Source organism: Chelonia mydas, chromosome 7 (genome assembly GCF_015237465.2).
Source record: "Chelonia mydas isolate rCheMyd1 chromosome 7, rCheMyd1.pri.v2, whole genome shotgun sequence".
In the NCBI taxonomy this organism is placed as follows: Eukaryota; Metazoa; Chordata; order Testudines; family Cheloniidae; genus Chelonia; species Chelonia mydas.
Window position 1 is genome coordinate 1,879,078 of NC_057853.1, and position 25,087 is coordinate 1,904,164.

General features: G+C 43.9%; 2 protein-coding genes across 11 annotated transcripts in view; one reads left to right on the forward strand and one right to left on the reverse strand.

Annotated features, from left to right (window-relative positions):
• Positions 1-542: 542 nt before the first annotated feature.
• On the forward strand, positions 543-9,100 carry KCTD6 (potassium channel tetramerization domain containing 6). 10 transcript variants are annotated; one of them, XM_037904598.2, is made up of 4 exons: positions 565-651; positions 5,454-5,536; positions 6,420-6,527; positions 7,698-9,100. In XM_037904598.2, exons 3-4 carry the CDS (start codon positions 6,501-6,503, stop codon positions 8,382-8,384), a joined length of 714 nt encoding a protein of 237 aa, XP_037760526.1. In that variant the 5' UTR covers positions 565-651; positions 5,454-5,536; positions 6,420-6,500; the 3' UTR covers positions 8,385-9,100. The 10 variants fall into 10 exon arrangements, with proteins under 10 accessions (XP_037760530.1, XP_037760526.1, XP_043407968.1 ...); XM_043552033.1 differs by lacking the exons at positions 565-651; positions 5,454-5,536 and adding exons at positions 813-1,597; positions 3,695-3,797; XM_037904596.2 differs by lacking the exon at positions 565-651 and adding an exon at positions 814-5,364.
• A 1,352-nt stretch (positions 9,101-10,452) lies between these two features.
• Positions 10,453-25,087, reverse strand: part of ACOX2 (acyl-CoA oxidase 2) — a 31,341-nt gene continuing 16,706 nt past the window's right edge. Inside the window, exons 11-15 of the mRNA XM_027828273.3 lie at positions 23,276-23,437; positions 22,113-22,218; positions 18,392-18,609; positions 12,827-12,959; positions 10,453-11,300 (exon numbers count right to left, since the gene is read on the reverse strand). Of these exons, the coding sequence (XP_027684074.2) occupies positions 11,238-11,300; positions 12,827-12,959; positions 18,392-18,609; positions 22,113-22,218; positions 23,276-23,437 (682 nt within the window). The 3' untranslated portion in view covers positions 10,453-11,237. The remainder of the gene's footprint in view (positions 11,301-12,826; positions 12,960-18,391; positions 18,610-22,112; positions 22,219-23,275; positions 23,438-25,087) is intronic.

The window sequence follows — 25,087 nt, forward strand, 5'->3', positions numbered from 1 at the left end:
AATAAGGAAGTGTTATTTACGCCTTCTCCTAACACAGGAACTAGGGGGCACCCAATGAAATTAAGAGGCAGCAGGCTGAAAACAAACACAAGGCAGTCTTCCTTCGCACAAGGCACTGTCAACCCGTGGAACTCCTTGCCAGAGGCTGTTGAGCAGAAACCCAGCGGTGCCATACGAATTGCTGCAGGCGGGAGAGGGGCTGGCACCGGGGGGCGGGGGCGGCTGCCGCTGCACCCCCGGGCTTGAGGCGGCCCCTCACACACTTTGGGCCAGGGGCTCTCCGCACCCCCACGCGACGCCCTGCTCCGGCCCCCAGGGGCGAGCCAGCCTCTTTGCAGGGGGGATTTGACGGGACCGGAGGACGCGCGGCCGCGCCGGCTCCCCGCGTGCCTTGCGAGCGGCGGGGGAAGCGCGCAGCCCGGCGGGGCCAGGGGCGGCGAAGGCGGCAGCGGGTCGAGGCTCCAGACCCGCCCCGCGGAGCCGAGTTCCGCCGGGCCCCGGCAGCGGGGGCGGGGCCGGGGGCGGGGCCCGGGCGCGGGGCGGGGCCGGGGGCGGAGTCAGGGCCGCGCGGCAGGAACGGGGGGTTCGCGCTCGGTTGTCCCCGCTGCGGTCGCCGGCCTCTCCGCAGCCCGGGAGCCGCGAGCGCAGCCGGTGAGTGGGGCCGGACGCCTGGGTCCCGTCCCCGGCGCGGGGGAGGGGCCGGACGCCTGGGTCCCGTCCCCGGCGCTGGGAGGGGCCGGACGCCTGGGTCCCGTCCCCGGCGCTGGGGCGCGGGGGAGGGGCCGGACGCCTGGGTCCCGTCCCCGGCGCTGGGAGGGGCCGGACGCCTGGGTCCCGTCCCCGGCGCGGGGGCGCGGGAGAGGGGCCGGACGCCTGCTGGGCGGCCCCGGGAGGCTTGTGTCGCAGAGCTCGGGAGAAGCGCCGGGGGCAGGTGTCGGTTTTACCCTGGGGGGGGGGGGGCTCGTCCCTGCGCCCCGCGGGGGGAAAAGCTCCCAGCCGCGCCCCTGGGCAGCCCGGGTCTCCCTGGGCCCCAGGGGAAGCCAGGGCTACTTCTCGCAGGCTGCCCCCCCCCCCCCCCCGGGGGAGGCCTGATTTCCCTTTCCAGGCGGCCCCTTCCCCAGCAAATCGTGTTCGCCCCTGGGTCCGATCAGTCTGTTCTTTGCTGCGGTTTCAAGGGGTCGGCTGACTGGCCTGTAATTGCCAGGATCGCCCCTGGAGCCTCTTTTAAAAACTGGTGTGGCCTTAGCTCTGTCCTCCAGCCATCTGGCACAGGAGCTGATGTAAATGATAGGCTGGGGAGAGTGCAGTTCGTCCTTCTGCAGCTTCACATTTGACTTCCTTCAGAATCCCATCTCCTCCTGGTGACTTTTTACTGTTCAGTTTATCCATTGGTTCCCAGACCTCCTCTAATAACACCTTTTTGAAATGGAAAATTTTGTAGCTAAAAGAAAAGGTCTGAACGCAGCCTTTGGTTTTTTTTTTTTTTTTTTTTGACAAAAAATGTTTCATAAAGCTCTCTCCGTCAAGAGTTGAGGGTGCTGTAAATTGTAATAAAGCAATTAAGCATGCAGAGATGAAAACATTAAGACCACCTATTGTGTGTGAATTTTGTTTTCTTGTTTAAAGTTAAATAGCAAGAAAGAGAAATATTGATGGTCTGTAACCCTATTTTAGAAAAAAAATTGGTTCTGGAAATGTATAAACCATGATTCATTGTGGAGTAAAGCAAAGCAGCTGAGTTACAACCCTTGAAGGGGGTTGAATTAAGGAAAAAGTCAAGTCATCAATATTCTAGTTAAGAATAATGCTGTGCTATGATTACATTTCCATTGTGTTTGCAAATGTAGCTACTTCTTGTGCCAGCTTGGTTTTTTTTAATTCAAGTGACTGCCTTAAATTTCTTCCATCCATTTTCTATGAAAATATTATCTCTCAAACTCTGTTCTCAGCTGAGGAGCAGAGCAATTCAGGACAAGTGTAACTATCTATACTTGGAGCTAGGACATTTGTTTCATCTATATATGTCTGAATGCCAAAGACAGTGACCTATCTTAAGTGGCTCTCTGGGAGCAGCTTGAATAGCGAAATGTGTTTAACCGTGTAGTGGGAGTGCGAGCTTTGCAACCTTTGATTTTTAAACCACCATCTTTAAGATGTCTATAAATTCTTGAATGATCTAGAAAGGCAAGGTACCTACCGAAGGCACACAGCCAAGATTAATATTTTGATACTGGAGTAACCGTTAAAGACTGGAACTAGGAGTGACTTTTAGTTGATTTATTGGAGAGAAATGAGTAAGCTGTAGGCTCCAAAGCAGTTGTCTGGGGACAGTTGGTCTGCAGACAGCTGGCAGGTCACATGGTGCTGGCTGTCCTCTAGTCTAGCTGATAAATTGCAGGAAAAGATAGCTAAAGATAAGAAACGCTTTCCTAACATTGTATTATTGGGGTGAAGTTGGAACAGGGCACACTCTCTTCTAAAATGGGATCCACACAGTGAGAAAGCTTGAGAACCCTACTGGGTCAAATCTCTTCCAATCTGGCTTGAACCTTCATCCACAGTGTGGATGGTACACATGAGAATGCTCAGATGGCTCGGATTATAATTTGTACTGTCTCTACCTCCCTGCCCCCCAGCTCCATTGAAGTAATGGGACTAATGACTGTAATAAGCGCTATGCCTGATAGTAAGGTAGTATAGTAGATCTCTAGAGTCATGAAATATTAAACAACATTTACAGAAGCTGCACTGATATAAATGGGATCACACAGATTTGATATACTGGGATCACTGATCATTCATCAAACGGCCACTTGTCATCAGTCACTTGCTTTCTACTATTCGTTTGGGTTTTTTTTGTTTTGTTTTTTTGACATTGCTGAGGTAAAATGGCAAGCGTGCTTAACTGTTCTAGTGCTGTATATCTTCCCCAAAAAAGCTTATTGAGGACAGTTTTCTTTAGATGCCCTAAAATCAGCCTCAAAATGATGGCGCTCAATTAACGTTTTATTATGTGGTCAACATTCTGCACAAGAGTGGGGGAAATGGCTGTGGGCTAAATAGGGCTTAAGTGGAGTCTTATGCTAGCTTGCTGATTTTAACCCCGAGAGAATATTCATTCTCTTTAGTTGTAGATAAGTTAACCACAGAATCTTTTAAGATAAATCCCTTTAACTAAAATAATTCAATGCATTGGTTGAAAGGCAGAGCTGTCAAAGGCTTCCCTCTCCATTCTAGTCTGCCTCTAGATATTCATGATGCTTGAGTTGTACCTGACCAGAATAAATAATTAGTATACACACAGCTGCCTAAAAGAGGAACCTAGAAACTTCCAGGCTAATTCTGATAGGGAAAGTTAATTGTTTCTGAAGCACGTGGCATTTGAACTTACAATGTGATGCAGTTTTAGTACTGCATTCGAGTATTTCTAATGTGCTCCTCACTTTAATATTATCTTTGCCTAAGCAGATTTCTGTATGTCTGGTGACTTTCAAATACTACACAAAATCAATGTAGCTTATTGGATGCCCTTTATTTAATTATTTATTTGACACGTGGGCTTGTCTGAGCTAATTGCTTTCATACATTATTCACCCTGGTGTTACATAGCAGTGCTGTGATCAAGTGAAGCCTTTTACCATGGTACAGACAGGAATATGTAATCTATTTCTTTCCCTTTATGATCACCCAAAAGGGTAGCTTTTACTTGATTTAATCAATTCCCAGGGTTTGGAAGGTTGCAGTTGACTGGCATTGGCTACGTAATGAAAATTTGAAAAAGAAAATCTATTATGTCGGTGAGCATGTACTGTCTTCCTCTTCCTTTTTAAAATGTTAGTGCGGCTTCACACCTACTTCGGAGACAGGAGGATCTCTTTTCCCGTTGTTTGTTGTGCAGTTTAAGTAGCCAGCTGGCCTTGATGCTCACTGTTACCACAAGTCTGAGTGCTGCTCCTCTCCAGCGTTGTTAATGGGGAATTGATCAGAAACCCTCCCCGCTCTTTCTCCCTGTTGTAATGCAGCTGCGTGTTGCACTGTGTGCTCAGGTTGAAGGTTCTTAACAGCAAATAAAAGCTGTGAAGGCTTGTCTTCTGGACCACTAATTCCTTTACTGTGGATAAAATGCATTCTAGTATATGGCAGTCAAGGTGGTGTTCTAAGGTTGTTCCCACCTTTTAGATCAGCATTCATTTGCTACTACGCTACCCTGCGGTGCTCTCCCCCTGCACTGTGTCACTATGGGACTCCGATGTGATTAGTCATATTTAACCGGCTTGCTTTTCATAATGTGCAAAAGGTGCTAGTACCTTGTCAGCCACTTTGGTCGGGGGGAGGGAGGGAGCAGTCTCTCTACGCCCAAGTCCGTGTTCTAAACCCTTCTGTAGTTTGCCCAAAGGCCTGAGTCCATCTACTTCCCCTTGCTGATTAGGGTAGTGCAGCCTAGCAGCCGGAGTCCATACAATGCACCCCTAGGGTAGTGCAGCCCAATCGCCAGAGTCAACCTAATTCCTCTCCCCTAGTGGGGTAATGCCACCTAGTGGCCAGAGTCCATATAACTCACTGTGTGGGGCCAGCTCCTCTCAAAGGAGGGTGGCCCAGGTAGGGGGACCCGGGCCCACCCATTCCACTGGGTCCCAACCCAGGGCCCTGCAAGTGTCGAGTTCTCCTCACCAGTGGTCCGGTGGGGATCCTCCCAAAACACGCCGGCCTGAACGGTCTCAGCACCATTCCCCTTTAAGAACTCCCTGGGTCACTTCCCACCATATTCTCGGCATCTGGCCTTTGCGTCTCAGGGTGCAAGCCTCTTTTCTGCTGGAGAGAGCAACAAGCCTCCTTCCCCTCTGGTGATCCACCCTGACTGAGCAGCTCTGCATGCTTTTATACCTGACTTCCACGTGGAGCATGCCTGGGCATGGCTTCCTCCGCTAGGAGGGAAGGATTAACCACCGCTGTACCAGTGTGGGGCCAGTCCTCCCCGTCATAGTGCCGAGTTGGACACTGAAGCTCTTTCATTCTGAGATGCAGTGCGTGCTGTGGCTATATCACAGTTCTCCACGTGCCTGGCTGACCTTTTGAGAGAGAGCCATTGTGCTCTGCTACTGGGCCTATTTTGAGCAGAAAGCATTGAACGATTCCACATTCTTCTGAAGTGGGTGATATGGACCTCCTGTTTGCGAGGGAGTAAAGAGAAGAGGAGATTCTTTTTGGGTCTGAGTTGGAAGAGGTACAGAAGAATGTAGGGTTTTGTCTCAGCCAGAGCTTTGTGATTTCATTTGCTGGGTGATCGTCGATTGGAGTGCAGTAAGGAGACTGAATACTGCAGCAGATCTTATTTGCTAACAACGGGGCTTGTAAAACATGTCTGTATGTATTTGTTTTTAAAAAGCTCTCATAGGATTATTTTTGTACCAAACTGCTTATAGATTATAGAGTTTTGTTTTTGTTTTTTTAAGGCCAGAAGGGATCTCATGCAAATTCAAGGCACTAGGCTTTCACCCATCATTCCTGGAGTGGAGGCAGTCATTTCCCTGGCTGTGTGAGTGAACGCTGTTGAGGATATCTCTTAGAAAGTTATGGTTAAAACTTTTTTTCAAGCCATTCTTGTTGGAATATTGTTGAAAATGTATTCTGATTTATTTATAAAAATGCATTGAAAAGTAAAGTGCTTTGCAAGTTTCTATGGCAGCTGCGAAATCAGCTTGGGCTCTGACTTCACACTTTGTGGTTCACACTCTTGCAGCCAAGTTGCAGTCCCCTCTAATGAAGCATTAACTCCAGTGAGATTCTCACTGTTTTTTAAACACAGTGACGCCTCGTGGGTTTGTGTTTCTGTACAATTTTATGCAGAATGGCTGATTAATACCATTGAAATTATAATTATATATCTGTGTGTGTATGTACCTATAGATATAGAAGACGACCCCATATTTCACTTGGGCAAAAGAGACATGGTTTAATAAGTAGTCCCAGTTACATGAATCAGAAACTTTATTTACCCACCTATTTGGCTGAAAGTCCATCTCAATACGTGGGTAAATAAAGTTTCTGATTCATGTAACTGGGACTACTTATTAAACCATGTCTCTTTTGCCCAAGTCAAATATGTGGTCGTCTTCTCCGTTTCAATCATCTTCAAAGACAGACTTATTGTTTAACAAAACAGGAATGCTTAGGACAGCCTACAAAGTGATTACCAGTTGCTTCTAGAGACAGCAGTCTGTTGAGTAACAGTGAAGGATATGCTGGAAGGTTCAGATAGGGAAGTTCTCCTTTGTTAGATACCTGTACTGGCTTGGTTTTGTAGTTGAATGCAAGAGACCAGTTTATGGCACAAGTCTGTCTTTGATTAGAAATACTCTGCTCTGTTCTTGTAAGTACTTACAGTCTGCCACACTTTTTGCTTTTTTCCCAACCTGCAGGGGGAAATAGGAGGTGAATTGTGTGTCCTCCTAGCAGTCTTCAATTAAACTCAGACTGCCATAGATCAAACAACAGAACAGATGGATAATGGAGACTGGGGATATATGGTAAGTGATCCAATATAAAGATGTGTGCATGCTGAAAAATAGAATTGGGCTTTCCAGATTTTTAGGTCGAATCTCTTGGCCTTGTGTATAGACCCAGAGTTTAATGTTGAGTGAAGAAAATGAATTTAGTAAAAATAATATAAGCAGATAGGTTTGTTTTTAATGTTTCATTTCATATTGTGTGTTGGGACAGTTCATGTTCTTAATCTTCAGCCACATAGTAGTAATTATTGAACACAACAGCAAGAAGAGGGCTATATTGCTCCTAAAAAGATACAATTTGACACTGGGCTCGAAAGCCACCTTTCTGGTATACAAAGTTGAAAAAAATATGTTCTCCCTTCCTGCTCCTTTAATTACTTTGCTGTCATTTTATTTGGAAAAATATTCTTGCTTCTTAAACTTCATCTTTCATCACAAAACTAGACACACACCTCTTATTTTCCCTTCTCTCTTCTTTCTCTAAACATCCTGTTCCCTTCTGTCTGTCTGCCTATCCGGCTGGCCCTCTGCCGTCAGTCAGAATCAGTGCCCAGGATCGTGCCCTATCCTTTTTCTCCCCTGCCTTTTTTGGTGCGATCTGGCTGCTGTAGCTGCAGGCTAGCTCTACTGCTCTGGCCTCTCCTCTACACAGCAGTACTGTTTGCCTGATAGAGTTTTCTTTATGATGTCCCCTAGCTGCACCTTGAATGGAAGCTCTTGGTCCTAGATCTAAAATTACATTACATCCTTTCATTTTTTCTGGAAAGAGGTTTTGTACCTGCTAAACTAGTTCCTTCTCGAGTAAAAGGGATATTGTGAAGGCAAGGAGCCAGAGGTGGAATTCTGACTCGTACCTTCGGGAAATCACTTACGCTGTGCATCAGTCTCTTCATCTGTAAAATGGAGAAAATATTTACTTTGCAGAAGATGAAATAGTTATTTGACAGTGAGCTCTGGGCTTTAGTTAATACTTGTAAAGCACTTTGAAAATATGCTTTCTAAGTTGCCAGGTGTGGATTATGACTAGGTTTCTTGAATTTATTCCTGTATAACACCATTGGTAGGTTTCAAGCTGAACAGTTGCAATTCTTTCTAGAGCCAGCAGCTTTCTCACAGCAACTGCCATGTGTTGGTGATAAGAAATCTCTTGTGGTAGTTTGATAAACTCTGGAATTTCTTTCTTTCTAGATGACTGATCCAGTCACAATAAATGTGGGTGGACACTTGTATACAACATCCCTCACCACTCTAACGAGATATCCCGATTCAATGCTTGGGGCTATGTTTGGGGGAGACTTCCCCACTGCCAGGGACTCTCAGGGCAATTACTTCATTGACCGAGATGGACCACTTTTCCGGTATGTTCTTAACTTTTTAAGGACTTCAGAGTTGACTTTGCCACTGGACTTCAAGGAATTTGACTTGCTTCGAAAAGAAGCAGATTTTTATCAAATTGAACCCCTAATCCAGTGTCTTAATGACCCCAAGCCTTTGTATCCTGTGGATACCTTTGAGGAAGTAGTGGAGCTGTCCAGCACACGGAAACTTTCCAAGTACTCCAATCCAGTGGCAGTAATCATAACACAGTTAACCATCACAACTAAGGTCCATTCATTACTGGAAGGCATTTCAAACCACTTTACCAAGTGGAATAAGCACATGATGGACACAAGAGACTGCCAAGTTTCCTTTACTTTTGGGCCATGTGATTACCACCAGGAAGTTTCCCTCAGAGTCCATCTGATGGAGTACATTACAAAACAAGGTTTCTCTATCAGAAATACAAGAGTTCACCATATGAGCGAGCGGGCCAATGAAAATACAGTGGAGCACAACTGGACTTTCTGTAGACTGGCTCGGAAAACGGATGACTGATGTATGACTCCACAGATGTCATTTCAGTGGTTACACACAACTTCCTGGAACAGCATACCTGAGAGAATCTGGTTTTGACTAAAGCAACAGCATGGGCTTTTTTATGAGACTATTTATTAATAAGCATTAAGGACTGGAGAAGTTACATGCTCTAGCAAATCTGTTTTTTGTCTTGTCCAGAAAAAGATATGCATGTGCCTGTTCACACTGTTAAGACACTTCTTTTTTTTTTTTTTTTTTTTTAAAAGGGGGTCTTAAATATCAGTATGGTAGGACATTTTATGTCAGCTCTTTCAACCTAAAGTGCTAACTTCACCTATTTAAATGGTCTCTAATCCATTTAATGCTAAAACACTCAGAGTAAAGAACAAACAGGATTTAAGGTGCAGATGGGGGAAAGGCTAGCATCATGTAAACTAACCTAGTTTCTAAATCAATAAACAGTATTGTAATATTTTAGGAAAACAAATCCTACCCTTCTAAAGTACTTGTTAAGTATGGCTTTTTACAGTTATGACAACTGTTTTTCTATGCATATAAATCAAGCAACCAAATATCTGTAGCCATGAAAATGTGATTAGAAATATTTATACTGGATTCTGAATGCAAAATATCCCTGTGGTAGAATTCATACTTTTAATGCCTGGTGCAATATTATTCCCAAGTGTAATGCCTGCCAGCAAGAAGCTAATAAAAATGTCAAATATGGAAATAAAGCTTGTATTTTTTGTCTTCTCCTACTAATTTATTCTGGGAAAAAGAGGGGAGTAAGGTATATCAATACAGGAAAGTGAAACTGGACAGGCTACTACTTTCCCTATTCTGGTGCATAGGAATATTAGCTCACTCTTAACATTCAATTTAGTGGACCTTGTATCATCATATTTCCATAGGGATAATTTCCAAATTGAAAATTAAGAGGGGAAGTTATATATTTTGACTAATGGGAAGTTGGAAAGGACTAATGCTAGTTAAAGGATGCTAATCCAGGGTACATCTAGAGTCTGAATAACTATAACCTCGTGGGAAACATTATCCGGTTTCAAAATATTCATCAAATCAATTGCCAGCACGTCTCAGAGCTCTCATCACCCTGCACAGGGCTGCTTTTGTTGAAGTGAATGGGACTCTGGCTCCGCATTCTTATCTCCCAGTTCCCTAGACAGTGCTCCTGCCTCTTTTATGCATTCTGTAGAATTATGCATAAAAGATACTAACAAACAGGAATCAAAGTTAGAAGACACTGAAATAAATAAACTTGGTTTCTGCTTTGAGTGACTAGGCCAATGCAATTCTGCTTACTCCTCTTTCTAGGTTGTAATGTTTCTGTCTGCCTTAAATAATTCATGATCATCTCTAGGTATATAAACTTCCTATTTACCTGGTCTAACTGCTCTGGCCAGTATGGACCCCAGCATCCCGAGGATGGTCAGAGAGAGCCTGGGCTTTGCAGCCTGGGCTACCACTTTAGCAACTTTTTGGTTGGGCTTAGGGTATGTCTACACTGCAATAAAACACCCACAGCTGGTCCATGTCAGCTGACTCACAGGGCTTGGGCTGTGGGGCTACAAAATTGCTGTGTAGATGTCCATGCTTGGGCTCTGTGATACTGCAAAGGGAGGGAGCCCAGGCTGCAGACTGAGCCTGAACGTCTACGCTGCAGTCTTATAGCCCCGCAAACCCGAGTCAGCTGACATGGGGCAGTTACAGGTGTTTTATTGCAGTGTAACTATACCCTTAGAGTTCATGGACTTGGCAGTGGGTATGCACTTCTTATTCAGCTTGGCTCATTCACAATTCTCTGACCGTGGAGACCTTTCTCAGTGCCATGTTTTTCTTTGGTCCTATCTTCACCTCCCTTCTTATTGGTGCTTAGGGGATGGGTTTTTTTGTTTTGTTTGTTAGCATGAAGTGATTTTTATTTTATTCAGATAGGAAAAGGCTGCTCTTAGGGTGAACTGAGGAAGCTCCAGCAAGCAGTTTCTGTTTCTTGCCAGGCAAACCACAATATATGACCCCTGTAAAATAGTTTGTTTGCAACAGTACAAGAAAATCGTGAAATAAGTAGTTCACAACATTTCTTCATTTATTTGCAATGTAATGCTTGGTTTAATCCCCGAATAGAAGATATCTGTTCTTTTTACTTGATAACCATAGACCCATTTAATAAGCAAACCCTAAATCACACACCCCTGTTGGAGGCTGAAGTTTACAGAAAGGGTATCGGCAACTTTCATCATAATAGATCATTTTCACAAGTTGAAGCTGGCACATACTGTGTGAGTTTCGATTGGTTATTTAAGTGCAGATAGTGCTCACTGCTCAACAAGATACAAGGAGGAATTCTGTCCCCTGGCCCAAAGAGTTTACATTTTAACAGCGCTTTTAATCTAAGCAGCTGGTTTCAGAACCTATGGCTGTGACTTTACATTACTTTTGTTAACTTAAGTTCCTTGATTCTGTGCAATGCATTTTATGGGCTCAACAAACTTATGTCCCAGGCAGCAAGAAAGTAATTATTTTTAACCTGAATGTAATAAAACATTGAGAATCGGACTGCTAAATATGGCAGCTTATGCAGCTACTGTGAACATATTTAAAAAAAAAATAAATAAAATAGGTAAGTTCCTAATGGAACTCTGTATAACCACAGACATAGCTGAAACCTGTTTGGCTTTCTTCCATTCTTAAATGTAAATGACTAAGAATTCCAGTTGATCTTTGCAGACAGTACAGTGAACTGTTCTGTGTTACTCTTTATGATTATTTATAAAACACTGGCAGTGTGCTAACTAGTGCACCATACATGGAACCAAAGAAGATGTTGTCTGTGTCCCAAGCAGCTGTTGATCTTTATAGTTTTGATGGAGCACTCTGAAAAAGTGGTTTCAGGTAACTTGCATAGGCCCGGCTCACCTGTGGAAGAGGGAGCGTATAGGAAGGTATCAGCAGTGACTAAGGAGAAACAGTGATTTCTCAATAACTCAGAATGATCTTTGAAGTGTAATTTTTTAAAAATATGCTACAGTAGTGTGTAATGCCCCCCAACCCGGTACCTGGGATCCCCCAACATTGTTAATATGCAATGCTGCTCATCGAAATGAGGATGCAAAGCATTTAATTTTGGAAAGCACATTTTTAACTTGAATATTCACCAAAGGCAAACTGCAAATTGTGCATTCATTTGTAAAATTTGCTAGTGGTACCTGGTTTGCTGGGAAAAATACTAAGGTAAAATCTTGTTTAAGTAGGTGAGCTGTGTTTTTAAATTAAAAAAGAAACCCCAATGTAGCATGAACAGTGATGTTAACTCACCGTTAATGTGATGTTAGAAATGAAGGCAGTGTGCTAAGAATACAGTGTGTGGGTGGGGGAAGAGGGAGGTTACCTTGTTTAAAACTTATACCCTCTACTGCTTAAACATAAACATACTTATTGATAAGTAGTGATAAAAGTACCTGTGAATATGCAGCCTGTTAATACAGAGTGTGTAACTATCATATCTTTCCATGGTGTTAAATTGTACATATATAGATTTTGTGCATGTTGTTTGCCTTTTCACAGTGGTAGTTCAGAGCTATAAATAAAAAATAATGTTCCAGCCAGAGAGCTGGACAGCTCTGGCTACTGTAATAGGAGATAGAGCCCCAGACCTCTAGATTGCCTGTTCAGATCCGGTCCTGGTCACCAGTGACTGAAAGACCATCTGATGGGTTTTAGGGTGGTCTTGTTGCAGCAGGGCTCATGACAAGACACCTTTTTAAATGGTACTCGTAGGCCTCTGCTGAGACTGCCAAGGAATGAAAGGGCCTGGCCAAACCCGGTCCCCACTTACAGGGCATTTCCTTCAGAAAAGGGCAGTGGCAGACTGGCACAGTAGTATGGAGAATTATGCAGTGGCGCTACTATGCTGTACCTATTATGTGCTTAAACTGGATTTCAGGCTCTAGCAGTGTCAGGCCAATGCCTTCTGCGAACGGTGAATTCACTGAACAAACAGTGCACAGGCAGGTCTAAACTTATAAGGTTCCGATTACTGCACCAGAACCAAACCATGCTTCTTACTGGTTGTTCTGCTCATGGAACAAGGGCAGATGTGGCTCTGATGTCCTGCTTGAGCAGCTCTTTATAGACGGACGTGTGGCTGTGCAGTGCCCAACTGATGTCAGTACAGATCCATCCACGTGGAGTTGATTGCTTGAGCAGAGCCTCAGTCATTAAACTCTCAGATTCTGAGCCATGCATGTAATTGGCACAAGTCAATACTCCGTTCCAAGGAACACACTGTTGTTTTTAGCTTCTGGCCTCAAAATTCCAACCTGTCAGTCCACTTGCTTTCTCCTGGCTGTTTTCCATTTTTCAGCCTTGAATGTTATATGTCTAAATAATGTGTGCCTAAGCTAATGTGTGGGTGCCGGTAGTTTGTAGGCCACTGTCCTTACCTGTTGGTTGGTTGGGGATTTTTGAGCCCACTCGTAAAGCCGTTGGTAGATATGTCCGTCATAACAGCCAAGCGCAGAATTTAAACTTTCGTCAGTGAAGTCGAAAGCATCCACTAGTGGGACTGCATCACTCCTAGGGAAGCAAATGGGCCACACTCACTGCAGGGTTAACGAAATCCTTCCCACTTTGCAGGGGCCGAATGGGGGAAAACAATTTCATATTTGCTGATGGGTATTTACTGTAGTGTGAAGAAACCTGGTGATTTAGGAACTAATGTTCCTGGTTTGGGGGAGAGATTATTGGCCAATATACCTTAATTTGTGAGAGGCAGATTGTCCATTGTGCCGAGCCTTCTCCCCATCCGTTGGGGTCAATGGCAGTTGAAGGTGCTTGGCACCTCCGTGGATTGGTCCCTGACTCAGGATTGAATCTTATGTGATGCACTTAAGCAGCAGGCCCTGCAGCTTGTGCCTTAAGGTGGCCTGATGGGCTTAAGTGGTTCCCAGACTTGTGCTGGCCCTCAGCACAGGGGTATGTTTCACTTCTAGATGGTATTTTACATGGCAATCGCATCTTGCCCCCACACAATTAAAAGCAGTGACACTGCCATTTTAATGAAATGCAAATCTTAATCATTGTATTAGAAATTCACTGCTTGATACTGCTGCCACTGGTAAAATAGTTATCTAAGAGATTTAATCTTACAAAGCTTTTAAACAGCATTACTAATTGAAAAAAGAATTTGATAAGAGGATTTATTTTTTAAAATTACAATGTTTATTTCCCTCACAAAATGATGAAGTTCTGGTTTTAGTGCCTTTGAAAAATAAATGGAGGAAATTAAAGTGGAATTACAATAATATGCCTCCAAATTATATTTACTTGTTAGAAAAGCTGCTTAAAAAATAGGATCTCAACAAGCGATGGATAATGCTGTTAAGGAAAAGTTAGCACATGTGACTCCATTTTGGTTTGGGGCCCACCATTGTTTAAATGCCAGCACATCATACACCAGGAGGAGTGATCCTTAGATACTGAATCCCTGTGAAAATCCTCCTCCTTGTCTCCAGCCTGCCTTGATTCCCAGTATCTGGTTTTTGTCAGTCTCTGACTCCCTGTCTCTTGGCCTTGATGTGAGGCCTCCCATCCTGATAATAAAAGTTACTGATGCATGGCTTTAGGACCATGCTGTGTAATTAACATACTGGTATAGCACAAGGAATGCACCAAGCAGGGATAGGTGGTAGATAAGACAAGGGTTTGTTTATTGGCTAAGGTTTCCGATGCACGAGGGCAACATGCTTTGCTAAAAGGTATATAACCTTTGTATAATCTGCATTCAGGGTCCCCTCCTGGCTAGCAGGGGGGCACCACGCTCGAGCGTAATAAACTTAGTGTCTTTTGGGAACTCTGCAGTTGTGGAATTTATTTCTGTGCCTCAGCCTAGATTCGAACTGTGCGTGACCTATCAGGTATAATTCGTAGCACTTGTGTGCGTGTCCTACCAGGTGTAATTCGTAACAATGCCATCATATAAACAAAGAACTAAGCAATGGGTCAAATACCATGTTGGTTTCAAAATGTCTGTAAATCTACACGTGTTAAGACTTCCTCAGGGACACAGAGCTTTCAGTATATTGAGATAAACGTAATATATCGAATGGCTCATCCAGTATCCTAGCTCTGGCCCCGATTCAGAGAAGCATTTAAGTATATGCTTGACTTTAAGCACCTGAGTAGTGACTAGTGATGAGGTGCTTAAATACTTTGCTGGATCTTGGCCTCTGACAATAGCCAGTACCAGCTGCAGGAAATGCTGTACTAGGTAATTCTGAAATAACCTGTGTGACGCTACATCCCCATATTTTTCATAGAAATATTGTTATGATGTGATTATTACATAACTAAGATGTATTTTAAGCAAGATGGGTCATGTGAGATACCATTGGAAAGGTTATGATTTACTGAATATGATAATCCTATTTGCATGTTTGTATCATTTTTGTATCTGAAGTTAGGAATATTGTCTGTGCAGCTATTACAAATGTGCGTACACCTGGGGAATGCGCACTAGACAGAATGCAATCAGTCTAGATTGCTGGCTGGAAAGGACCATTAGGAAGAACAATAGGCCTTAGAAGAATCCATCTTTGAATACCAGTGTTTTGTCACTGACTGGCGTGGGAACTAAGTTTAGAAACTAAGTTTTGCTATATGCAAAAGCTATTTAAGGCAGGGGAGTGACCTCAATGTGGTTCGTTCTTCACTGTCTCCCTACCCAAGTTCACTGCCAAAAAAAACACCTAAGACTGAACTGGGGAAGAAAGGACTGAACCCAGGCTAGAAGGTGTCTGGCCTGTGGAAGAAACACCTGGAGTTTTAAGCTGCAAGCAAGAGCAGCTGGCCTTCAAGAACCTCTGCAATCTGCCTAAAACAACATTTAGGGTGAGAATTTGCTAGTTTTAACCAGTTTCTTTAGTATATTAACCTTAGCTTGCGTGTTTGTTTCATTTGCTACGTAATCTACTTTGATCTGTTTGCTATCCCTTATAATCACTTAAAATCTACCTTTTGTAGTTAATAAACTTGTTTTGTTTTGTCTTAACCCAGTGTGTGGAATTCATAACTGGGCGGGGGGGGAGGGAAGCTGTTGCATATCTCTCTCCACATTGAGGGAGGGAGTGAATTTCATGAGCTTACGCTGTACAGTTCTCTGTGCAGCGCAAGATGGTGTATTTTGGGTTTGCGCTCCGATGGGTGGGGGGAGGTTCACTTGAGTATCTGGGCAGTTCCTTAGCTGAAGCCATCCCATGCAGGGGCTAGTCAGAAAGCCTGTTTGCATGTTACAACAGCTGGATGTGTCCCTACCTCTATGTATGCTGGTGAAAGAGTGAGACTGGGAGTGGGTCTGCAGCTTGTCACAGCAGTACAGTTAGTTAAAGGGAGCCCAGTCTGGTGTGTCAGGTGGGCTCAGTGGTACCCGACCTCCAGTGGCACCCTGAGCGAAACCTGTCACAACCCGCTCATATGGGAAGTTTCTTCCGAGCCCCTGTCAATGAGATTGTCTCATGTCCCAAAGCTGGAGTGTTTGTATCTCTTTCAAACTCTTGGTTGTTTTAATTTTAATCCTAAATATTGACTCCATGCATGTTTTCATTATCCCATAGAAATGGGCACTCCTTTCTTGAGTCCTGTTAAATTCTTGACCTCAGCAGTATCTCTGACTATGAGTTCCACGGGCTAAGGTCTTCTGAAAATTCGGTTTAGGTTTGCTACCTTTTGAATCCTGGTTTAGAAATTCCAATAAAAACGCGTGCGGCCTCAATTGCAATTTTCTAGTCCACCGTGAAGGGTGTACTTTTACTATTGCGTGCAAAATCCCAGTTACCTCACTTGGTCAACAACTTCCTCTAAAGTCCCAATGAAACTGAATATCTAAATTGCTGTGCTGTATCATGGAAAGTAAATCCTATGTGAAAACAACTTTTTAAACGTTGAAAGGGATTAATTTACTATGCTATCTGAGAAATGACTCAGTGGCTAATTCTGTTTTTGTTTAAAGGTCATGGCTGAAAAACTTTTCATCTTTTCTGATTATATCCAAACATGACTTTGAAACAAACTAAGAAATCTTGTAAAATGGCAGAAAGCATTCAGTGTGTCAAGGGTTATTTCATTTATAGGGTTAGCATGTACTACTGGATGTTTAAAAGCTACAAGACACTCTGCATGGTTGCTATTTAACTTCCTAGTTTAAATAGATCGTTTTTCTCTAAATGGTGTAATAATTTAAAGCCACAGTCAGGGTAAAATTATACTTAAAAAATTCTTGCTTGTGTTGCTAATAACCTCTTAGATTTTAGAAATGGTTGCAATTGTAATAATCTAACTTTTCATAGATACTAAGGTCAGAAGGGACCATTATGATCATCTAGTCTGACCTCCTGCACAACGCAGGCCACAGAATCTCACCCACCCACTCCTGCGAAAAACCTCTCACCTATGTCTGAGCTATTGAAGTCCTCAAATCGTGGTTTAAAGACTTCAAGGAGCAGAGAATCCTCCAGCAAGTGACCCATGCCCCATGCTACAGAGGAAGGCGAAAAACCTCCAGGGCCTCTTCCAATCTGCCCTGGAGGAAAATTCCTTCCCGACCCCAAATATGGCGATCAGCTAAACCCTGAGCATATGGGCAAGATTCACCAGCCAGATACCCAGAAAAGAATTTTCTGTAGTAACTCAGATCCCACCCCATCTAACATCCCATCACAGGCCATTGGGCCTATTTACTATGAATATTTAAAGATCAATTAATTACCAAAATCATGTTATCCCATCATACCATCTCCTCCATAAACTTATCGAGTTTAATCTTAAAGCCAGATAGGTCTTTTGCCCACTGCTTCCTTGGAAGGCTTCCAAAAGTTCACTCCTCTGATGGTTGGAAACCTTCATCTAATTTCAAGTCTAAACTTCCCAATGACCAGTTTATATCCATTTGTTATTGTGTCCACATTGGTACTGAGCTTAAATAATTCCTCTCCCTCGCCGGTATTTATTCCTCTGATATATTTATAGAGAGCAATCATATCTCCCCTCAGCCTTCTTTTAGTTAGGCTAAACAAGCCAAGCTCCTTGAGTCTCCTTTCATAAGACAGGTTTTCCATTCCTCGGATCATCCTAGTAGCCCTTCTCTGTACCTGTTCCAGTTTGAATTCGTCCTTCTTAAACATGGGAGACTAGAACTGCACACAGTATTCCAGGTGAGGTCTCACCAGTGCCTTGTATAACGGTACTAAAACCTCTTTATCTCTCCTGGAAATACCTCGCCTGATGCATCCCCAGGCCCCACTAGCTTTTTTCACGGCCACATCACATTGGCGGCTCATAGTCATCCTGTGATCAACCAATACTCCAAGGTCCTTTTCCTCCATTACTTCTAATTGATGCGTCCCCAGCTTATAACTAAAATTCTTGTTATTAATCCCTAAATGCATGACCTTGCACTTTTCACAATTAAATTTCATCCTATTACTATTACTCCAGTTTACAAGGTCATCCAAATCTTCCTGTATGATATCCCGGTCATGAAGTCAATGAATTACATTTTGCACTGTCACCTGTAGTTGGTTTAATTTTTATTTTATTTTGTGCTTCTCATGCATTAGCCCAATGCCACATTGACTGTTGTGTGTGTGAGAAAAGTCTTATGTGCATGCAACTCTTTTTAAACTGAAATGCTGAGTTTAAAGTACCTGAGACGGTACCTTTAATTGGTAGTAACGTTTTAATTATAAAAAATAAGATATTTTAAAAGCGGGCAATTTATGAAATCCCGAGAACTTTTTTTTTTCCTTCAGACCTCTAAGGGTTTAAATCTGTGTAACTGTAAAAATAAAGCTTGCATATAGACCTTGTGTACAAATGTAAACCTGACATCCCATCAAGCTTGGTGATGGTGACACACTTAACCATGCTTAACAATTATTTAACATAATTTCCCCCCTCTTGTGGGACGTGGGGGGGAAGCTGCTGTTTAACTTTCTTATGTTATCATAGCTTACCGAATGACAGCGAGTAGGTCCAGGTAAGATGCAGTCACCATGTCCATTTGGTCCCCAGATATGTACCCAGCATGCAGGAAATCTCCCGTGTTTGAGAAGATACCATGTAATGCAAAAAGGTCACAAAGGTGTTTCACAATCTTCTGGATTTCAGCCTCGTTTTTAAGTTTCTCCACTGTGTCTATGAAGTTTTTCACAACGATGTAGTGGCAGTGAGCCTAGAAAAGAGTTACATTCAACTATGAATGCATCCTCATAAATGTCTCCAGTGATGAGGGCTATGCTGAGTGACCTAAACATTCTAGCAAAGGGTATAAAACCTTTCACTTTCACTGGCCATTTTCTGCCAGTTTTTATTCTGGTTAGGCCATTCACATTCATGTTTGACTTCTACAGCATGCAAGAGAAGGGGGGACAGTAATAATCACCACCGGGATACTGATAAGCAGGGGGTCTCAAACTTCATTGCACCGCGAACCCCTTCTGACTATGAAAATTACTACAGGACCACAGGATTGGGGACCGAAGCCTGAGCCCATCTGAGCCCCACTGTCCTGGGCGGGGGGTCCAAAGCCGAAGCCCAAAGATTTCAGCCCCCGGTGGGGGGGCCTGTAACCTGAGCCCCACTTCCCAGGGCTAAAGCCTTTGGGCTTTGGCCCCAGCCCTGAGTGGTGGGGCTCGGGCTTTGGCCTCAGCAAGTCTAATGCCAGCCCTGGCAACCCCATTAAAACGGGGTCACAACCCACCGTTTGAGAACCACTGTGATAAAGATTAGAAAAATCCTTCTGGACTTGATTTACTCTTATTCAAAATATTGTCAGCGAGCATTCCAGGCAATCTGAATGGCAGAAACGCACTGAAACCCATTGCACTGAATCCCCACAAGGCTGTTTGATTATGTGTGGACTGAGAGGGGAAAACAAATCCATTCAACTGAAGATGTCGCACTGGAGCAGCATGCAGCACTCAACCTTCCCAGGAGCTCAGAACTAAGGAGACTTCAGTCTTTCTTCAGGGAGTGACAAATGAATGCGCATCTTTCCAATTAATTATTATTGATTATTCACATTACTACAGTGCCTTGGAGCTCTAGTCCTGGGCCAGGACCCTGTTGTGCTTGGTTCTGTACAAACAGAACAAAAGAAGTCCCTGCCCCAAGGAGCTTACAATGCTTTTGTTGTTTGAGGTAATTGATGGAAGTCCTTTTGGCTGCTGACCCAAAGCAAAAGAAATGATCCCTGCTAACGGGCATAGTTAGCTGAACATTTGAACTCCGAAGTGAAATACGCAAACTGAGTTAATCCTAGACTTCTGTGCTTAATGATTCACCCGAGCAGTCTATGTGGGAGTAGTGGAGAGGGTGAATTCTGCCCAGAAATAATACAAATAATATCTTTTTCTCCCTCTGAAATCCTTTTGGTATTTTCTAGTGTGCTAAAGATGTCACAGAATGATGCGTGTTCAGGGCTGTCTTCAGTGAACCAGGAAGTGTGGTGGGAAAAGTTACAAATGACCATGCTTTGTGTTCTAATTCCATTCCTGGGTTGGGTGGGTCACACGCACGCGTGTATGTACCTGGGGAATTCAGCACAGAACTCAAGCTTCACTTCGTTTTCACTCTTGCTCTGCCATTCTCTTTTACTCAACACTGTGTTTTCCTTTGATAAACACCTGATACAATCAGTATTTTGTTTATTTACAAATCCTGGTCAGATTCTGTCTGTCACTGTCTCCACTGACTGACCTTCTATTCCACAGTTGATAGGGCATTCCTGGCCCTTATTTATCCTAGTCTTGTGATGCATGGGCCATTTCTCCCATCCCTGCCTGCCCGCCCCCAAGATCATGGACTATGGAAGTCAATGGGGAGGGGTGGGGTTCAGTCCTTGATTTGAATGAGTGCAGGGTCAAGCCTGCATTCCAGATTTTTGCACAGAGAAGGCTGAATGAAAATGTTTTGTTTATTGGCCTTGTCCCTTTCTCTGGGGTCAGGAGAGGAGAGGGCAGGCTCCAAAATGGATGCTTTTATTTCAATTTCTTTCCATTTGAAATGTATCTAATTGATTCATTGGACAATTTTGGGGAAAACTTCTAACTAAAAAAATCTTTGTTCCATTCAAACTGTTTCACAGAAGAGAATTCCAGTTTTTCAGTCATCCCCAATAATAAATGCTGCACTTTTTTTTTTTTTTTTACTTATCCATGCTGAATACCCTGCTCTACGGAGGCTGCCTGCAGCTCTTCCATCTACCAGAAAGGGTGAAAACAAACATGCTGGGCAGCTGGCTGGCCTGTAATGCCATTAGAGAGAGCCATTATTGCTCAAAGTGGATTTAGTTACTTCTGCTTTTGAAAGATTACATTGACCTGGAAGACCATAGAGCACTGTTTCTTTTGAAAGTGCTATTAGTCTGAGAGGAATAACCGCTCTAATGTTTTCGAAGGCATGGGGCAGTATTTTCCTGGTGGGAATCACTTGCACTTTTGTTGTGAACTTTGGCTGCTGGATTAAGCACATTGGGTGCAGTTTCCTGTTTAAGGGGACATCTAAGCAATGCTGCTGCAGTTAAGTGGTCAGTTTCCTTTATACACCGCCCATGTGAGGGATCTATACTTTGTCCGGTTTAATTTGGACAGTCTCACACTGATGCTGAGCATACAAGCACACATTTCAGAAGAAATTAGATTTTAAAACTTTTTAATTTTAGTAAAACAAATGACCTATAGATCTTTATTTTCAAAAATGTTCTCCTTTAGATAAAAAGGGTGCAAGAGGATAACTTTATTTTTAACATAGTTGCAGCAAAATTTGAAACTTTGCAGAGAACTTATCTTGATCTGTTGCCTACTAGAGACGTAATGAAATTCCAAGTGTTTTAATTTCCCCCTTGAATGAGATTTCTGTAATGGTTCCCCTGGTGTGCTCCATTTAAGAGCTGAAGTGTAGAGAGTGTTAACTCGGCTGTCTCGGCACATTTCAGTGTGGGGAATGTATATTTTGCCTGCCTGAATTCTCACATCAGTTTCATCAGGATATCCGGTCATTTTCAGGTCTCGCTAAATTGATCTTATTTATTCCTTTGCCTTCTTTTAAGGTGGAAATTACAGTATCAGACTTATCACTGTTCCTGTTTTTTGGGAGGAGAAATACTTTTTAAAGCTAAAAAGGAAATAATAGGCCTAATTCACCCTGGGTGTTACTCTAAGAGACTTCAACACACTTACGTTGGGGGTAAATTTTGCCCCAGTGACCCTACAACTTTTTCTGATTCCAGCACTGAAGTCAAAAGGAAACGAATGAACATTTTCAATGGCAATTGAGTTAAATGGTGATTTGTGACAGCGCGTTCCAGTGCAGAGAGAACGGAACTGGGAGCCAGTTCCTCTGCTACGGGCTGATGTGTGACCATGGGTGAGTCACTTCACCTCTCTCTGGATTCTGTTTCCCCTCCTGCCTCTTGTTTTCTCGACTGTAACCCCTTTGGGACAGGAAGTGTCTTTCACTCTGTTTGTACTGTACCTAGCACAAGGGGGCACTGATCTCAGCTGGGAGCTCTAGGTATAAGCTGTATGGAATAGAATACAATAGAATAGGTGCTTCTGTCATACGAACAGTAAATAATTGGGAATATGACTAAATCTGTTTAAGCTGACCACGGGTTCCTTTTGTCTGTTGTTAGCCACACCTAGTAGGGCTAATGAATACTGGATTTGTACTAACCTTCGCAGCCTGTACAAGCTGTATTGTGCACTTGTTCCAGGCCTCATACTGTTCTGCTCCTGACTGAACCAAAGCCTGTAGTTTGGTTGCTGCATTTCCGAGGAGCCTGGGAAGAAAATTATTTGTATTGTACGTGTCTGTAAACACACTCTATATTCACCACTCTACATACCCACCATGTCAAAAAGACATGTCTGAAGTGACTGGTTTAAATGAATTTCATTTTACATACCCTGAAGGCAAAGATCTTTGGCCATGGAAACTGAAACCATCTAACCACAAGTCAGAGAAAAACACTCAGGCAACTCATCCACTAAAGTAGCTCACATCTCTGTTTAGCTGGGACCATGTGCGTTTTCTTTAGCTCTTGAATGAGGTGAGAGAGAGCGCAATAGAGTTAAAGAAATTGTGACAGAATATTTATAACTGATTGTCCCTGACACTGCTGCCTTCAGTACGCGAGCCAGACACTGTTCTAATGTACTACAGTATAAATCTACAGTGACTTCAGGGGAGGTACTCTGCGTTTACATTGATGTAAACAAGAAGAGGATTTGGCTTGCTGTGTTTTCCTGAGTTCCAGAGACCCGCAACGTCACTTGATCTGTAAATGTGTATAACCTATTATTAATTTGCTGTAGTACTCAATGGCTAGAATCCGAGTTGGAGCGCCGTTGTGCAAGGTGCTGGACAGACCATTTGAAGAAGGAATTAGTTTCTTAAGCATCTGATATTTTATTTTTCTTGGCAACATTTAGAATGGCACAGAGTTGAATCGCCCAGCAATCTCTCTGGATGGCAGAGATTCCATTTGGTGACTTGTATTTCTACTGATCTTTCTTTTTATTTTAAAACCCAACGCTGCTCAGAATACGTTGTCTGTTATGCATGGCTTTAAAAACCCTACTATTCTGCATCAGATGTTTAATATTAATAGGGTCTGGAGCAGAGAAAACTGCCTCACTTGCAAGGGGGAGGGGCGGAACCGTCATCTCTGCGAAAACGGCATGACGAGGTTTTGCTGAATTTAAACTGCCGCCTCCTTTTCTTAAGCTAAGAAGCCGATTTAGGTGGTTTTCTTATTTGTGATGAAGTGTTTGAATTCAAGGACTGCTTGGGTGTTAACCTTGGAAAAGTTCCTCCTCCGGCCCCTTTTGACTCACCTGGTAGCTCTGTGTCGATAGGCCTCTGCGTAAACGTCTGGTTTGAGAAAGTCCGTCTTGGTCCAGGCCTTACACTTTCCCGAGCCCACTGAAGACAGATAGGCGGCGGAGGCAGGGATGGACTGGCCGGAGTGAGCTGCTGCAAGGCACTTTACCAGAAACCTGACAGCAGGGGGACAGAATGGGTCCTCAGCTCGGTATGGTTCCAAAATTGCAGCATGTCCTGAAAGTGACCCCTGTTGAGGAGACCTGAGGCTTCTTGAGCTGAAGCCAGATGCAAACCCTGGGAAGTGTATTTGAATACATATTGGGTCATGGTTTGGAAACCTGGGGAGTTACTGTCAAAATGTAGGACCCTTTTCCCTCTGGTATGAGGTGGGGAAAGAGGTTCCTCATTTCCCTGTCACAAGCTCCTGTCTCCTCCTGTGTATCTCCCCCTGGACTGCATCACATTTGACATCCAGCTAGCCAAGCAGGGCTGGACGGGTCCTACACCACGTGTTAAGCAATAACTCCTTTTGGCTGCTTAGTAACCCAAGCTGCTCCCCACTCCTCTATGGGAGCCAAGCACTCTACCTCCATGGGGCACAGAGCCTGGGGAAAGAACATGGCTTTGCGAGTCGGGCTTAACTAGTGGACTTCAAACCCGGGTTGAATTTTAGTTTAGTTTTCATGTTAGGACATGCATCCTTAAAGAATCTGTTCGTTGCAGATGCAATAGGCTGCACTGAACCTGTTTGTTCTGTGCAAACTACTGCAAGGTGTCATGAGCCTCTCTGTGTGGTGAGGGAGGAGCAGTGAGTTCCTATGACCCGTCAAAAGTCTAAAACCCACCAATCAGTTAACAGGGATTTTGTTTTCTGTGTGCTGTTTGCAGCAACCTGATGTGATGGGCCTGGCTTTCCACAGGGTCTGTCTAATGTTTCTGTCCTGATGAATGTCTAGAATTGGTGTTGATATTGCTGTTAACAGGATTCCATCTGTGTGATAATTAGATAGTTCTCTTTAAAACTGCATGAGCCACAAAACTAGGAAAGTTAAAGGCAATTTGTGTTTGGTGCATTTATCCCCTTAAAAAAAAACCTGCATAAGCATGAAAGATGTTGACATGAGAGCCCCAAATACTGAATCCAGGGGTGAAAGTAAGTTAAAGGACTTACTGGTACACTGGAGTCCTGAGCAGGGGGCGTGGCCTCAACCGGAAGAGGCGGGGACTTAAATCCCTTAAATTTTGAGAGGGTAATCTTGTTCCACTTAGCCCAGGCTGTGGCCTGTTCCAGTGATGTTGTTTTCCTTTGGATACATAGTCTGCTAATTATCTGCAGCGGATAAAACGCAGGAAAGGTGCAGTGCTAACATCTAGTTGGAGTAATAAATCATGCACTTAGCTAAAATGGGAAAACTCTAGTCCATGTCCCGAGAGAGCGAGAGCGCGAGAGCGCGATCCACCCCACACCTCCACCACTACCCACCCACAGCAATGCCACAGACAGGGCGGACGGTCATCTGGATTTCAAGGGCTGGGGCTCCAGCTGCGGTAGTGGTGGCTGGGAACCTGGGGCCCTTTAAACCACCCCTGAGCTACCAGCTGCAGAGGTGGCTGGGAGCCCTGGGGCTCGGGGGCGATTTAAAGGGCCCAGAGCTCTAGCTACCGCTGCAGAGCCCCAGGCCCTTTAAATCACTGAGGAGCCCTGGGGGCTCCCGGCTGCCACGGCTACGCCGGGGCTCGGGGCTCTGGCAGACCTTTAAAGGGCCTGGGACTCTGCTGTGGTAGCAGCTGCCAGAGCCCCGAGCCCGTTAAATCCCCGCCGG